This window comes from Theobroma cacao, chromosome 8, assembly GCF_053813885.1.
Source record: "Theobroma cacao isolate CCN51 chromosome 8, ASM5381388v1, whole genome shotgun sequence".
Lineage (NCBI taxonomy): Eukaryota > Viridiplantae > Streptophyta > Magnoliopsida > Malvales > Malvaceae > Theobroma > Theobroma cacao.
Window position 1 is genome coordinate 5,131,323 of NC_142646.1, and position 15,497 is coordinate 5,146,819.

General features: G+C 36.8%; 2 protein-coding genes and 1 pseudogene across 8 annotated transcripts; all 3 read right to left on the reverse strand.

The window, feature by feature from the left end:
• Positions 1-2,747: 2,747 nt before the first annotated feature.
• On the reverse strand, positions 2,748-5,430 carry FBW2 (F-BOX WITH WD-40 2). Of its 6 annotated transcripts, none has more exons than XM_018126228.2 (3): positions 5,119-5,430; positions 3,873-4,180; positions 2,748-3,514 (listed from the first exon to the last, which is right to left on the reverse strand). In XM_018126228.2, the coding sequence occupies exons 2-3, from the start codon at positions 4,178-4,180 to the stop codon at positions 2,857-2,859; spliced, it is 966 nt and encodes a 321-aa protein (XP_017981717.1). In that variant the 5' UTR covers positions 5,119-5,430; the 3' UTR covers positions 2,748-2,856. The 6 variants fall into 6 exon arrangements, with proteins under 6 accessions (XP_017981717.1, XP_007018736.1, XP_017981715.1 ...); XM_007018674.3 differs by having other exon boundaries at positions 3,873-4,185; XM_018126226.2 differs by having other exon boundaries at positions 5,110-5,430.
• Positions 5,431-7,177: 1,747 nt separating this feature from the next.
• Positions 7,178-10,742, reverse strand: LOC18592131 (phosphotyrosyl phosphatase activator (PTPA) family protein). The gene is made up of 2 exons (XM_007018677.3): positions 9,403-10,742; positions 7,178-7,521 (listed from the first exon to the last, which is right to left on the reverse strand). The coding sequence occupies exons 1-2, from the start codon at positions 10,575-10,577 to the stop codon at positions 7,515-7,517; spliced, it is 1,182 nt and encodes a 393-aa protein (XP_007018739.1). The 5' UTR covers positions 10,578-10,742; the 3' UTR covers positions 7,178-7,514.
• Positions 10,743-12,113: 1,371 nt separating this feature from the next.
• LOC18592132 (protein EXORDIUM-like 2 pseudogene) lies at positions 12,114-13,189 on the reverse strand (annotated as a pseudogene). Its single transcript, XR_016028018.1, has one exon. The product of XR_016028018.1 is annotated as a protein EXORDIUM-like 2 pseudogene (transcript).
• Between the last annotated feature and the right edge of the window lie 2,308 nt (positions 13,190-15,497).

Below are 15,497 nucleotides of genomic sequence, written 5' to 3' on the forward strand. Positions count from 1 at the left end.
ATTCAGTAGTACTTTTTTATCTTATATAAAATAAAAGAGACAATGGATCCAAATTTGACGGTGAAATTAAGTTTCCCCATCAAAAATTTTTGGGTCTTGAGTAGATATAATTTCGAATTTTTTTACTATATGATTATTTTTATGTAATATGTATCACATTATTCTATATAACTAAAGCTGAATCTCGACACTGCTCTTACATTTTTTATTCCTTTAATGAAGGAGGGGTTATTATTAACCCAACTCAAGTGACAAAGCTAGGTATATAGGGTATAGGTGCTAATGTTGCAGCAGATTGAGATGTTTTTGTGGTGATGATGTCAGACAAGGCCAATTTTCCCCCCAGTTTCTTCCTTGTTCCTTCTTATGTTTTTTGCATTCGGTTTTCCATTTCCTTTCTCTTTTAATTAACTGCAATAACCATTTTTTTTGTATTGTTGTGGTAATATCATTTGCTCCAAAGAGAGATTCTTTTTGTGGTAAGGAAAGATGTTATATTGAAAATAAGTAAAGCCAGATGTGTTGGAAGGTGACACAGAGAAAGATTAAAATCGTTCTTGAATTATTGAGTGTCTCCAATAAATTGTCAGAACTCTTATATATAGATTGAGTAGGAACGATTGCTCAAGAGTAGTATGTGCATGTTGAAGAAACACATTACCTCCATCATGTATAGTGGATAGTGGATTTTCTAAATATTAAAGTCACTTATGTTATAGTAAATTGTCATAATATTCAGAATGTGTTACATAATTTTATTTAAACATATGAGAATTAGAAAAATACTCGAACTTGAAGAAAATATAAAAAGAACAAAATTGTTAATTACCTTGAAATACGAGTCTTTAAGACAAACTCTTTAAAGTATTTTTAAAAGTGAAATTAACTTGTAAATCTTATTTTTTGTCTTGAGTTATTTTCACATTTGTCTAGTGATGTAGCTTTTTTTACTTGTAGAGATAATAGTCAAGATAATTTGAAACAACTTATTGATACTAAGAAATAATATATTAATAGTCAAAATCTAATATTAGGACTTCAAAACAATAAAATTGTCATTCTTATTGCCTTTTTTTCTGTTTCTTTTTATAACAAATTCACAATTTAAAGTAAAGGAGCTATTCTATTCTTTATTCACACTTTAATATATATTTTTAGTATTATTTTATTTACATATTAATTCTATCATTTTATCATTTTTTTGACACGAGTTTATTTATTTATTTTTATATATTAAATAGTCAAGTAAATTTTGTTCTGTCTAGCTAATATCATTAATATATCAACATTTCAATCTTAACAAATCTTCTCTCAAAAAAAAAAAGGTCCGATTTTACAAAATGGGCGTGGGAAATCGATTTAGGACACGTGCGGGTGGTAATTGAGAGGGAGGACTCGTACGAGGGAGCCAAAACTGAAAACACACATCTCAAGGAGGGGGGGGGGGGGGGGGGGGGGGGGTGCGCGGCTTGCGCCTTTCGGCTTTGGGATAGTAAAGTACAGACACAGTAGAAAGAGAATACAAGATCCAAACACAGTCACATGTAATCATGTGACTAAACTAGGTTTATTGTCTTCGACTGTAACTCCAAATCTCACTCGTACTAAAGAAAGGAAAAGAAAATCTTGGTACTGCTACTATTTTACAAATTTTTTCTACGCTACAATACTGTTATTGATATCAAGATGAGGCCAATGCTCCATTCTTTTCTTTTCTTCTTTTTTTCTCCTTAAATGTTTACCTTAGTTAGTGATTCAGAATTCACGTAAGGAAAGTGATATCATTACAACTGAATCATAAAAAAAAAAAAACAGATTAACCATTGTCATGTACAAAAAAAAAGTTATACTAATCATTTGATTAAGCAGATAAAAACAGAATAATGGTGGATAAACACAGACCCACCACTAAATTGTGTGAACATTATGGTGAAAGAATGAGGAAAAAGAGAAAGAGAGCTGCATTATAGTCTCTTTTTTCTTTTGCAGGATTAGTTGAATTATGAAACATTACTACTTGAAATGCCAGGATGTTGGCTGCGCATGAAGATTTAAGAAAGCTTCTTTATCCCAAGTCCCATGCCAGAATGTAATTAGCCTCGGCATATTCTTCTGTATAATTCTCAAATTCTATACAAGGAGTAGTGCTTCACTGTGGGCTCAAGGCATAGGCCATAGTTCTCGGAAAGTAATGATTTTGAATCATGGGTGGAACAGAAGGCATTCAGGTAAAACACAGAAGGGGGGAATTAACTGGACAGATTGCAGCAAGGAGAGGTAAACCAGATGGAGTAAAAGCATGAAGATGAAAAGCTTAAAGCCCTTTGGTCTTTTTGCAGAGAGATGGACCATGGGGCAACACGAAAACCGTTTATTTTTTTGGGGGGGCAACCACCGAAAAAATTATTCGAAAATGACCATTCAAATTGAAAAGCAAGGTACCATTAGCTTGCAAAGTGGGAGGCAGCCTGGCGTTGGTTGCCTAAGGAAGTGGCCCATCTTCCATAAAAATCCAAGTGGGCCAACTGGACAGGGTTCCATTTTCATCTTAGCGTAGTAAAAGGAAGATCTTTATCATGACGGTCTCACTCTCACCTTATCCTTTTATTTCAAAAGTTAAATGACAAATAGTAGCAGTTAAAATCAGATTATGAACTCTCTGTGATTGATGTTATCGGCAGAGTATATATACTATACAAGGCAATCTTTAGATAATCAAGAAAATCAAAAGATGCAAACCACACAACTTCTAAGTTCACATTGAAACATAAGATATATTTCCATAGAAATACATGGTTGCAAATTTAGAAGCATCTATGCAATAGAAAAGATAGGCAGCATGGAGGTAAGAGGAAGCTACGGAGATGGAGGCCAACCAAACATTCCAGCATCCTCACCAATTCCTTCATAGAACCTTAGCTCAAGTTCCTCCAGCCTCCCCTCACCATGCCACATTCCGTCATAGATGTCATAATCATCATAGTCACCCATTTCACCAGCCAGGAACTCCCAAGCCAAATACTCAGAACTATCAGAGTAGTCTGAGCAATCATCCCATTCGTCCATCTCGTAATAGTCCATGACGAGGGGCCCCAATATCTTCAATTTTGGGAACTTCTCCTTCAGGAACTGAGCATCAAGTTTCACATCCCAACAACCTCTTAAATCCAAAAAGTCAAGCTGGGGGCAGCTAGAAAGGATCTTCAGAACACTTCCTGTGCTGATACGATGATATGCCATCTCAAGGCGCTTGAGCCTAGGCATTGTAGCAGCGATGGCATTTGCCTCATCATCCTGCGAGAGCTTGCCTGCTGTATCTATTGGATGCATGTTGCGGCACAGACTGACAAGCAGTTTGCAGTGCTTTCCAATGGCCTCTAAAGCACGTGCACCAATTTTGCCACAGTAGCTCAAATCCAAAAAAGTGATTGTGGAAAGCCTTCCAGCAGTTTGTTCAACTATTGAATCACTCATTTCACCTCTTGGCAGTCGCAAAGCCCGAAGGGAACTTGCACTTGCAAAAGCAAGGAAAAAATATACCTTATCACTTAAAAGTGTCAATTGAACAATGATCCCCTAAAGGAGAGGGAAAGTGTGATCCTGTGTTTCTTAAAGATACTACAATTCTGTCGTTGGAAATCTTATCATGAATACTGAAATTGCTGTTCAAACTAGTAATGTGCAGTCAACCAAAAGAGAGAATTCATACTGTACGTAAACTGGATCATATTACTGTAATCCAACTCAACAAATCATGAAAGCAAACCACATATTTAAGAATTAATGGTAGAAAAAGTTCTCATAAATGATCCAGACTCGCTATACTACTGACAAATGCAATTACTGAAATGGGAAAGAACAGGCGAACTTACTTCTCTGTAATGAATGAGAAAACCGCATCATTCTGAAGGCCTGAAACACATAGCTTGCGGAGAGATCCACTGCTTCTTGTGATCAGCATTCGAAGCATCCGATCCAGATGGTCAGGCTGACACCGATTGCTCCATTCTTCGATGTCTATCTCTTGCCAACAATAGGGACCTGTCACTGCCTTTCTCCAGGACTTGCAGACACTGGGAATCACTGTTAGTACCTCTTGGAGGGACAGGTTCCTGAAGATTAGCCCCAGCGCATCAGGAATTAGTTCATCCCAACGCCGAAAATCACTTTGCTCTTCCATCTGATCTTCGTTCAGGTAATGAGGGGCAAAAGTGAAACACAATAAGAAACTTCAATAACTTAAAAAAAACGAAGAAAATGCAATTTCTATGTTATCTAGTTCATTGCATTAGGACCCTCTAAATAGACAAAATGAATCTGCATACAGAAACTTGATTAAAGATTGGACAAGCTTAAGTATGGTATTAATAATCACTTTCCATAAACCAATGGAGAAGGAATATCGATTATCACTAAAATCTAAGAAGACAGAGAAAGAAATTGGAAAGAAAAAAAAAAAAAAAGATTTCACAATGACAGAACCAAATGCAGAGATAAACAGTGCTGTAAATGGAAGATTTAGAGAGTATACATGCTACCAAAATTAAAATAAAAAAAATAAAGTAACACAAAATTTCATCCACACTTTAAAGAAGAGAGAAATTGCTTTCCTAACGCGTTTAAAAACAGAAACAAAAGGAAAAAAATAATTTGGAGAAGAATACTGTACACACCAAGCAGTATATGAAACAATTTTATAGATCCAAAAAGTCCAGAAAGAAAAAGGGAAAATTTCCTGCTAAAAGTTCAAAGGCATGTCAACCATGGTCACAGCCCAGAGAAAGTAAAGATAATCAATTACAGAAGAATTGGTACATGCATACCAAGGAACAAATAACATGTACAAGAACAACTCGTCTGGAGGAGTTAAAACTAATGCTGGGTTGGTGAAAAAAGAGAGTAAATGAAACGAAAGATTTACTCTTTGGATTTGGGATCTAAGAAACAGCTCAGAAATGGTGTACTCTCATACTTGGGGAACCACATAAACATGAAACACTAAACTCCAAGTATCAAAATTTCAGTTCTTTCGCTCAAGTTTTTCAAGAAACAAACAAAGAGGAACTGAAAAAAATGAAACAAAAGAAGATAAAATCAAAGGTGGGTTACCTAACTTACTTCACTTTCCCTTGCAAGGTCCTTTTGCCTTGCTTTGCAATTTGGATTATGCAAAAGAGACCCCAGTTTATCCGCCTCAAACCCCGGGTGAAAAAAGAGAGGAGAGAAACAGAGAAAAGAAGGAAAATAAAAGAAAGCAATAAAAACAAGTCCTATCTATCCACCTAACCACGGTATCAATGCAGCCAACAAAGAAGAAACAAGCAACCAAGAGTAAAAACAAAGTGATAAAAAAAGGAAAAGGGAAATACTAATACGTATATATGTGGTTAAAACTCAGGAAAGCTGGGATATGTATATATATATATATATATATATATATATATATATATATATATTTACTCTTTACTTACAGAAGAAGAAGAAGAAGAAGAAGAATAGGAAGAATAGGAAGGAACGGTTGCTTTTACTGCGAAAATTGGGTTTGTTAATGACAGGTTTTGAATAGCCAAGGCATTGGTTTCATGCCATACATTTATGTCATTTTGAACTGAAAGTGAAACGTAATTGTTGAATATGACTGAAAGCATTAGATATTTTGTGTGCGTTGTAAGAAAGAGAGTGGTTGGGAGGGGAAGAAAAAGATGGTGCTACCGACACGAGTCGGTTGGTTACTGGGCTGAAGAGGGAAAGGTTGTTAGTGGTTAGGCTTGCCTAAGCTTGGGCTTATTGACCAATGCCTCTGGATTTGAAAGCTTTTGGTTCCAATGCTATCTGTGTTGGAAATCTATCTTGACCTTTCTGAGAGATCTTTGAAGTAACAATAATTGTTTTTTTTCTTTTAATTCTGACACCGGTTGAAAGTTTGCAGATGAGGTTTGGAGACTGAGGAGAAGAGAGTTAATTCAATTGGCAGTTCATAGTAGGGTTGTGAGTCTCGATTGTGGGTAAGAGGTGCAATAGCTACATGTAAAGGGTTATGAGATTTCAACTTAAAAAAAGGCTAAACCCATCCCATCAATCTAATTTTTTTTTGTTCTTCTTTTTCCTCGATGGAAGGATATAGAAGCTCGAGAGATACGAGGGGAAGGTGACATGAATGTGCTGTAATAGAGAGAATATGATCATACGTAGCTGCTAGTGTAATTTGTTGCTTGTCTTTCTTACAGAACGTTCAACCTGATGAGTCCACATCCTAGCAGTTTACACATGCAGAATTTAGTCTCATCTAGGAAGCTGACAGACTGACTGGCATCGAATTGGAATATTTGAGTACTCACATTTAAATCTGGAGGGCTTGGCCATTGGATGAGCCGGAAATGGGTGGCACATAAATCTCCAACCAGAAGCAATTTAAAACACCCAGCTACCTGAATCCCAGCTAGGATACAAGTTCCACACATTGCAAGTTATCATGGAAACCATGAATGTTAATGGAAAAATTTTGATAAATTATATCGGAAGCTCTTTTACCCTTGTTCATAATTGTAGCCCTTTTATATATAAAATTATACTGTTAATTACTTACTGTCATCCTAATCACAAATAGAGCAAAAAGGGTTGAAGTCAGGAGAAGGCAGCCTCAATAGAAAAATGAAGGTACTCCCAATATGGTCGAGTTTTGTGGTTCTTGAATATTAGACTCATAGTAGGTGGTTGTTGCAGGGGATTTTACTATATTCTATTGAAAAGATGACCTAAAATTTCCATTCTTTTGTCTGCTTGCTGACTTCAAAGTTTATTTTCTGAGTTTGCACTGACAGCTTGGGCGTGGATTGCCTTGATGTTGCATGCATTTATTCCCTGTTTCTTCTTTGCCTATAAAAGTGGTTGATTTTATTTCATGCACCCAATTAGTCACTTGATTGTTACATTTCTAATCTCAGTCCGAGGTAACTAGGTTGAATCAATAAGTAGATTTTGTGACGAGAGCTAAGGCAAGTTTGGGCACAGATCTAAGACGAATTTGCTTTTACCCTTTCTCACTAGTCTCTGGTCATTTTCTCTTTAAATAACATGTATTGCATAAGCAAAAGAATAGGTTTCTGGTACTCCTTAAAAAGCTATGAAGGGTTACAAATAGGACAGTGAATTGATAAAATGTAAGTGAGTCCCTTAATTTCCACAAAAACTTGTGCACTTCTTGCTGTACATAAATATAGCGAAACATAAGTTTCATCACATTAAGCATTTAACAGAACCTGTGGCCTTTCATCAAAAGACCAAATATCATAAACAAACAAAAAAAAGGGGAGCAGTGACACAACACTCCAACTGGCATAGCTAATTAGAATGGGCAGCAACGAAAAAAGAAGCAACTCAATGAGTTCATGGTACCATTGATATTATATTGCAAATGGGATAATTTTCTAATGCTACAGCTGTCCATGAAATCTGGAGGAAATTAGAATTCCCTTGGTTCCACAGTATGTGTCTCCATAAAGATAATACCAAAATTATTCCCTGTGAAAATTTAATAGAACATCGAAAGGAATTAGTTAAAAGCTTAAGAAAAAATTTAATGAAACATTGGCAGCATCTTAATCCCAACCATAATCTAATAACAAGATAATGACACGCCATTAAACAAAGCTTATAGCACCTAGCTTAAAGACAAGCAAGCATCTTGTAATTTCCGAGTCATACAACCTAAAACATTCAAGAATTTATGTCACTGACGAACACGAATTTTCTGGAGGTTAAATCAAATGGACAAGAGAAGCAAATTGCAAACACCAGCAACAAGTATGAAGGCTGAAAGCTTTGATAAATCAACTTAACAGAGTCCATTAGTTAAGCCCTACCCTTAAAACAAATCATTTAGTTGAGTTATACGAACATGTGCTTCAATGTAATCTAGAAAGCATCCAAAAATGTCCAGGAAAGATGAGTTCTCCACCTTAAATGGCTTCACAAGACAGCATCACCAATGGGGCAAAATATTGGCCTGAACCAAATTTTCATCACCTATCTCATATGGCTCAAAAGGTTGTTTTCCATATAATACTGAGGAAATTTTAAGCTAATGTAGCACAATTCAATAGGAGTGTGTATTCGTTGTATCACAATCCCAATAACTGGAACATTCTCAAAAAAGTTTCTACCAGGCATGTTAGATAGCTAATACAGCGATTCTCACTACAGAAAACTGTTGATCGTGTTCCTGAATACAAGAAAATTATAGGCCGCCTTCAGGACCCATGAATAGATTTGATTTCTACAAAGCATTACAATATCATGACTTTACCAAATTCAATCATATGGCCCAATATGTGATGTATATACAGAAACCAAAAGGTACGGATGGATAACTAAATCCACATTCCTTGATAATGACAGCAAGAGAAGATAGTAGGCTAAAACATACAGTAACGACAAAAAGGTTATTAGTCACACAAGCAAAGACAAAGGCATAATTCAATTTCACATAACTAGTAATCAATAGTCCAAATGACTCATGCCAGTTTCTCATATTGGTTCCATCATTTTACTCTAGGAAGACTAAAGAGAAAAGATCAATCCTTCCGGCAACTACGTTTATATGAGTTGGTACTGGTATTAATTCGTGGAGACTTCTGTAATGAGGTTTGAGACCTATGTGTTGCTTGGCCATGTTAAAATATTCAACATATCACAAATCTATTGAAAGGCACGAATTTGATAACCATGCACCTAGTGACATTGCCATTTTTTAAAGGATAAAAGTCACTGAAGTCTGCTTCTAAGGAGGCCAATAACCATCTACTCAAAGGACATAGAAAGTAATCTCTATGCTATACAAGCTTTCTCTGTGCCCTGCATGGACCTCTTTACAGTAACTTAGTTATTAATCAACAATGGACGCCTTGTGTTGTAGTTCTGAAACGCCATTTCCAAGTAATGGCACCATCCTCATGATCAAATGGCAGTAATCAATCAATTGCATAACTTTTATAACGTAAGGGGCACTTTTGATATACAGATTCATGCAAACTAGATTAATTTAACAACAGACAGTTCTTGGCCACTGAGCAATGCTAACCATGATACTATAAGCAATGTCAAGGCCTGTATGCTTTGTACCCTTATGTATCCTGTACCCATGAATAAATACATAAAAGTTTCTACATACTGCAAGCAGGCTATCAGTGCCCATACGAAAAGGACACCATTAGAAGAAAAAAAAGAGGTTCTTTAGGGTTTGTTTGCAGCAACTGGAAAGGAACATTTCCAGTGAGATGCAGCAGACTACGATTATTGATTAACAGTGTATTCAAATCAAACTAAACAAAACGAACATTACATGCAAAATTATATTTCATTAACAAACAACTAAACCAAAAAAGATTAAAAAAAAAAACTCACCACTTAATGAGCCATCCAAAGAGAAAATGCTGCATAATAGGAACCTTTTCGAGCACCTCAAATTTGTACATCTTAAGCAAACCACTATTCACCTTATTCCAATTAGGCACTCCACTTATATCATCCAACAGCGGGGAATGCTCTGCAAACAGACCCTTTTTCACCTTCTTTATAAACCCAATACACGAAAGATACATATACTCACTCGAAAAATTCTCCAAAATATCCTCATTATGAATGGATTTCGGCTTCATATATTTATGATCAATCAACTGTGAACTCCCAAATATAAACGGCAAGAAATGGTAATCATCCAAACCCCAAACCCCGTGGGACCCCGCGGGTTCCAAGCAGTAAACAAGCTGAAGCTTCCTCATTAAGTCTAAATATTTGACAAAAACCCTAGCCACCACGGCTTGGTAATCTACTTCTTTAACGATTCCCATTCTGGCTAAGCAATATAACCAGGCCGCGAAATTGGTTTCGTGTCCCGTTCCGTAATCGATTCGGCTTGAGTTTCCGAAACTGTCGGTGAAATAAGGAACGATTTCGATAGTCGAAGGTTTGAGGTCTTCCGGAAGAAACTGGAGCATGAGGGGTTCAGCGTTTTCGGTTAAGCGTTCGTGCCAGGTTCGGTAAGATATGTTGCCGTAACGAGAAGATTGTTGAACGGGTGGGATTTGGTCGATCCAGAGAGATAAGGTTTCGACAATGGAGACAATTTTGGTGACAGTGGGAGATTCGTGGCATGGATCGGAGATTTTATGGCCGCGGATGGATTCGGATAAGGCGACGATGAAGCCGAGGAAGTTTTTGGAAGTTGGGGAGTCGTGGAATTTACGGATGTCGTCGGGGGACGTGATTATTTTGGTTGGGGTTTGGAATTGGAAAGGAGGGGTGATGATTGGGACTTTTTGGGATTGAGGCACGGGTGCGAGGATTATGGCTTGGGACTGGTTGTTCGGAGGGAGGTTTATGGCCGGGGCACGAATGGGTCGGTATGTAGGAGGAGAGGAAAGGTCGGGCATGGAAGTTGGGTTCAGGGGTGGTGGCGAGAAGGTCGTTGTGCCGCCGCATTTGCAGCAAGTTCCTGTGGTGGGGATGGTGGTGGTGGAGGGATGAGAGTGAGCGTGGGAAGATTGGTCTTGTGGGGCTCGCGGCGGTGGCGGTTCCATTTTGGTAAGGAGAAGTGTTCAGAGGGGAGGGATGCGATGATGGCTGCTCCTTGCGGGGTGGAAGAGTTGAAACTAGAGAGGTGCTTTTCTGAAATGAAAATGTTCTCGTTGCGAGTGTTCCATGGCAGTCGATATTTTGGACCTTTTTGGGCGCAAATTTGCGTGTGGGGTTTGCAATGTGAAAGCGCGAACTTGGTTGCAACGTTTATGCGTCTTTCCCAGCCCAAATATTTCTTTGGGCTAGGTTTTCGTAACTAGTACGTCACATAAAGCAGCCTGGTTCATAAATTTTCGGGGCCGGGCCTTCAATTGGAGCAATGTACAATTTAAACTCTCAAATGATGTTATCGTGTCCACATTCAAGTATTATTTACATTTGAGATGAATGACTTGTCAATAGAAGCAATTGCTTTGGACTATTCCTTAGCCTCTTCGTAAACTTTGACAACTTTTATCTGGTTTTAATATTTTAAAAGTCTTTCAAGAATCTTATCTCAAAATATGAAAATAGTAATAGTAGAATTTCAAGAATGTCGGCAAAAACATGGCATGCAGTAAAGAAATATAGCTAGCTTAAAGAGCTTAAATTGTCCCGAATTAACCTCTTTATGATTAAATTAAGTGTATATTTGGTTTGGTTTTTTTTTTCAATTTATCTATCTCTTAAAAATAAAAATAAAGTTAAACTGGATTTTGAAAAACTCTTAAAATAAACATTTTTTCACAAAACATAATAAAAAAAAACTTCAAAAAAAGCTCAAGAAATGAATTTTTCTTTTAAAAACATGTTAAACTATTAAAATTTTTTTTCCTTATTTTCAAAAAAATTCTCATCTATTAAAAATAATCTCAACATTACTTTTTCAAAAAGTATCCCTTTCTCAATCAATCTCCTTTATGATAATTTTTATCAAATTAAAACTTATATAAATTATTTTATCAAACAATTTATTTATAAAAAAAAATTTATTAAACAGTTTTAATTTAATTTTAAAAATTATTATTTTTTATAAATTTTCACAATAATTTTTAAATTAGAAAAATCAGATTAAACAGGCTCAACCAGCATCCGTGACAACCCATACCTTGTGAGATAGTAAAGTGCATAAAAAGATCTGTTTCGCTGCAGTGAACAAAAATCAAAACAGCTAGGCCCATATCTCATACACTAGTGATTTTGTTCAACGTTTCACGCCCAACAGCTCTTAGATCTCTCTAATCCAGCAGCTTAAAATAATACTTAGAAGCAACATTCCTTAGCACTGGAGCAATTAGCATTGTAATGTTAAATGTTCATCCGCTCTCGTTAGTTTTCTGCTTTCAATCGCGATGAAACTATTTTTTGGATGAGTTTTCGTTCAAATCTTATGGTAGCTCTCGATCCCAGGACCTCAATGAGAATGATGTCAAGACCAAGGGGAGGGCTTCAACCTTGTTGAACCTCAAAACGTGGATAGATAACACGATTCCCTTTTCTCCAATCTTTTTCCTTCTTTAATTGTAACACTCAATTAAAAAGAACAGAAAAAGGAACAAAAAAAAAAAACCCTCAAGTATTCCAATATCATCCCACAACATGTTTATACAGAGCTCATATACATATTAACATCGAAATATCCCCACTTTCCATGTCAGTTTCGTTTGCTCACACCAGTGTTTTGCACGTACGTGTTTGAGGATCCCACATCGCCGGGAGCAAATACTTACGCCCGTTAACGCCAACCGCGTTGTAGCTAGCACCCGTCGTTTTATCTACCAAAACCTCTCCAGGATACCCCGGGTATGCTCCTTTCCCGAATATCCCCGTACACGCGCTCACGGCCTCCAGAGGCGCTTCAGCTGGCCCTTGGAAGTACCCGTTATTGAACGGATTCGTCACGGTTCCCGCCAAAACCGTTGCCAAATTGATCACCATTCCGTCAACCCCTACGTCTCCGTTAGGAGCAATCAGCGGTGGTGTTTGCGGCCCGTACACGGGTTGATGAAACGGCCACGCGCAATAACCCGGACACTGACTTACCGAGTTACCCACCCAAGCGTAAGCGAACCTGCTCTTCTTAACCCGACCCGAACCATGTGTCCCGCACCTGCTCATGCAGAAACCATCAACCGCCACGTCAGCGGAAGTCAACACAACGTTGACTACGTTACTGCCTCCATAGCCAGGTTTGGAAGCCAAAGCTACGAGTTGGATAGTTTTAAGAGCTTTCCCTAAAGAGTACTTCTCATCGAGAATTTGTTTCCCTACAACGACTCTGCTCGAACCTCTCCTGTACTTGCCAGTCGTTTGCCACCACGACGAGACCGAGGGCGACGTCGTTTTGGTGGAGCTGAGAGAGTTTAAAAAGTCGACGATGATGGAACGCTGTGTAGAGGAGAACTTGCCATACCAAATAAGATTAACAGTTATATTACCCTTAAGGAGGGGACCGTGGTGGTATTTTAGAACAAGGGGTTGTTCTTGAACAAGAACTGATAGTTTTCTAGTGGTGGCTAAGCTAGGACTGGGCAAAGCCAAGGAGTAGAGGAGCAAAAGAAGCGAAAAGAAAGGAATGGAAGCCATGAAAATTAACTGAGCTAATGGAATTTTTATGGTTGGGGTGTTTTGAAAAGGAGCGAAGTGAGTATATATAGGGTTCGGGGTTTCGGTGGGAGAAGGGAAAGAAATAGATTTCTTGGTTTAAAATGGAGCCGCGTGGGGTTTGGCTCTTTCCTGTCATAAAGAGGGCTCGAGGAATAATAAAGCACAACCAACGGGACCACTCTTTGTTTGTGACGTCTTTATTAAGGGAAGGTGTGGACTTGGAGAGGGGCATTTGCTTTGAGAATTTTAGTAAGAGAAATAATCATCGGTGTTCGGCGTATGATTGCTAAAGATAATACTCAAGAAAAGAAAATTTGTTTCTTTTAAAATATTTTTTTTGTAAAATAATATTTTAAAATCATTCCTAATTAAATAGTGCTTATAAACACTCGTTAATGGAACCTTTCAGTAAATTTAGTGCATAAGTTTATTTTAAAATCATTCCTAATAAAATAGTGCTTATAAACACTCGTTAATGGAACCTTTCAGTAAATTTAGTGCATAAGTTGATGGTGATGACGCTAGTGATAGCTATCACCATCATGCATGCTCATTGCTTCTTCCTTTCGGCATCCTTCTCTCACGGGTGTTCCAGCAACCAGCAGGTTGCTTTAATTTGGCTATTTTCTGTTGTTAAAAGGAGATCATTATCCATATTTTATTCCTTTTAAATAAGATTAGTAACATTGATTTTAGAATAATATGTATATCAATGCTTAATTAAGGAACCCTTTTTAATCGTATAAAAATTGTTTATATTAGTTTTGTGTTTAACAAATAAAATTCAATCATTCGAAGAATTTTTGTGTGTTTATGATCTTTTAATATTTTGTTGGTACAATACTTTCAAGGATTCTCTTAAATACAATAAATCAATTTTATTAAGTGTTATTATGGGAATTGCATACTCATGTATTATTTTGACATTATTTTTTATTTATTTTTAATAAAAAATAAGATGATATAATATATGAATTTTTAATAAATATAGTATTAGATAGAATTACATTTTAGTACCAAGTCTTTGTGACGATTTACCTCCTTCAATTAACCTTGTTTGAGGCATGCCCCAACCCCTCTTCAAATCCAGAGAGAAGGTACTGTTTCAGTGATTGGACTTAGGAAATTCTATTAGAGGTTACTTTTAAAGTCTGTAGTTTGTAGTTGGAACAATCAGATTACGAACTTGAAGAACGTCTGTTCATGAAAGTCATAGGTGCCTAATATATGTAATATCTAACATTAATTACAGCAGTAAAATTTTCAATGCTACACGCGGAGAGAGTTAATTGTCTCATTTTCGTTACCAAGCTGCCATACGCGCTGGAGTTCCTGTTGCGTACGTATTTACTTTACAACTGTCTTTGCCTCTCACGCATTGATGAATTAGGCCTTGAGGCTGACTAGTTAATGAATAACACCAACACCCTCCAAATCCAAGTCAAGAAGCATTGACTACTTCCATATTGCTGTACACTGAAAAAGATTTTTAGTTCTTCAAATACAACTCATACCATTCCGATCGAGTTTTTTTATATTTTTTTTTTACTTTTTTGGGTACATTGCTACGAACTAATTAAAGTTAATTTGGCACCGGCCTCTTTCAATAGAATTAGAATGAGTAGTCGTCCTAGGTGATCAATGGACAGGACTCGCTGGTAGGCAGATTGCCCTACAATTTTTTTACTTTCAATAACCCATTTACTAATTTAAAACACCTGCTTTAATCTACGAATCAATCGTCTAATTAAACTGTTCAAGCAATAATTTAATCACACCTTACTTATATAACCATGTGGTGCTTTCCAGCTAGTTTTAATTTTAAAGTACTAGTATGAACCAAATTTATTCCCCCACATAGTGGATTAATCTAGAAAAAGGGGTTACATTTTTAAGTTTCCAGGAATAATAATAGCCAAAGTAATTATTTTCCGCAGTATGAGGTTGAAGCCAATGATTAAAGCATCAAATTGGGTCTATTCTAAAATGTAAAAATTTCCTTTTTGTCAAAGTTGTGAGTGGTCACGGATGGCTAACTTTATCAAGTGGGTGATCTTTGTTTAAACGATTGATACTCCAGTGGATGTGGCCAAAAACTGCTATTAGAGAGGTTTGGGGTGCATTATTTTGAGGTTAATGATTTGTTGAAAAGTGAAATCTGATGGCCGATGCTCAGGTTTTAAAGCAAAGATGATGATAATGGTTTAATTGATGATTTGGTTTTATTTTATTCCTCATTATTCGACCTTACAATAACAATTGCCCGATTGATCCCCATATATTATATAAGTTATTGTGGCCTAAAAAGTATATAATATGAGCTAATGTTGCGCCTT

Coding starts and splice junctions, on each gene's coding strand:
- FBW2 (XM_018126228.2), bottom strand. CDS start 4,180: ATGGAAGAGCAAAGTGATTTTCGGCGTTGGGATGAACTAATTCCTGAT. Junction 3,515..3,872: donor TTCTCATTCATTACAGAGAA/GTAAGTTCGCCT, acceptor TGCTTTTGCAAG/TGCAAGTTCCCTTCGGGCTT.
- LOC18592131 (XM_007018677.3), bottom strand. CDS start 10,577: ATGGAACCGCCACCGCCGCGAGCCCCACAAGACCAATCTTCCCACGCT.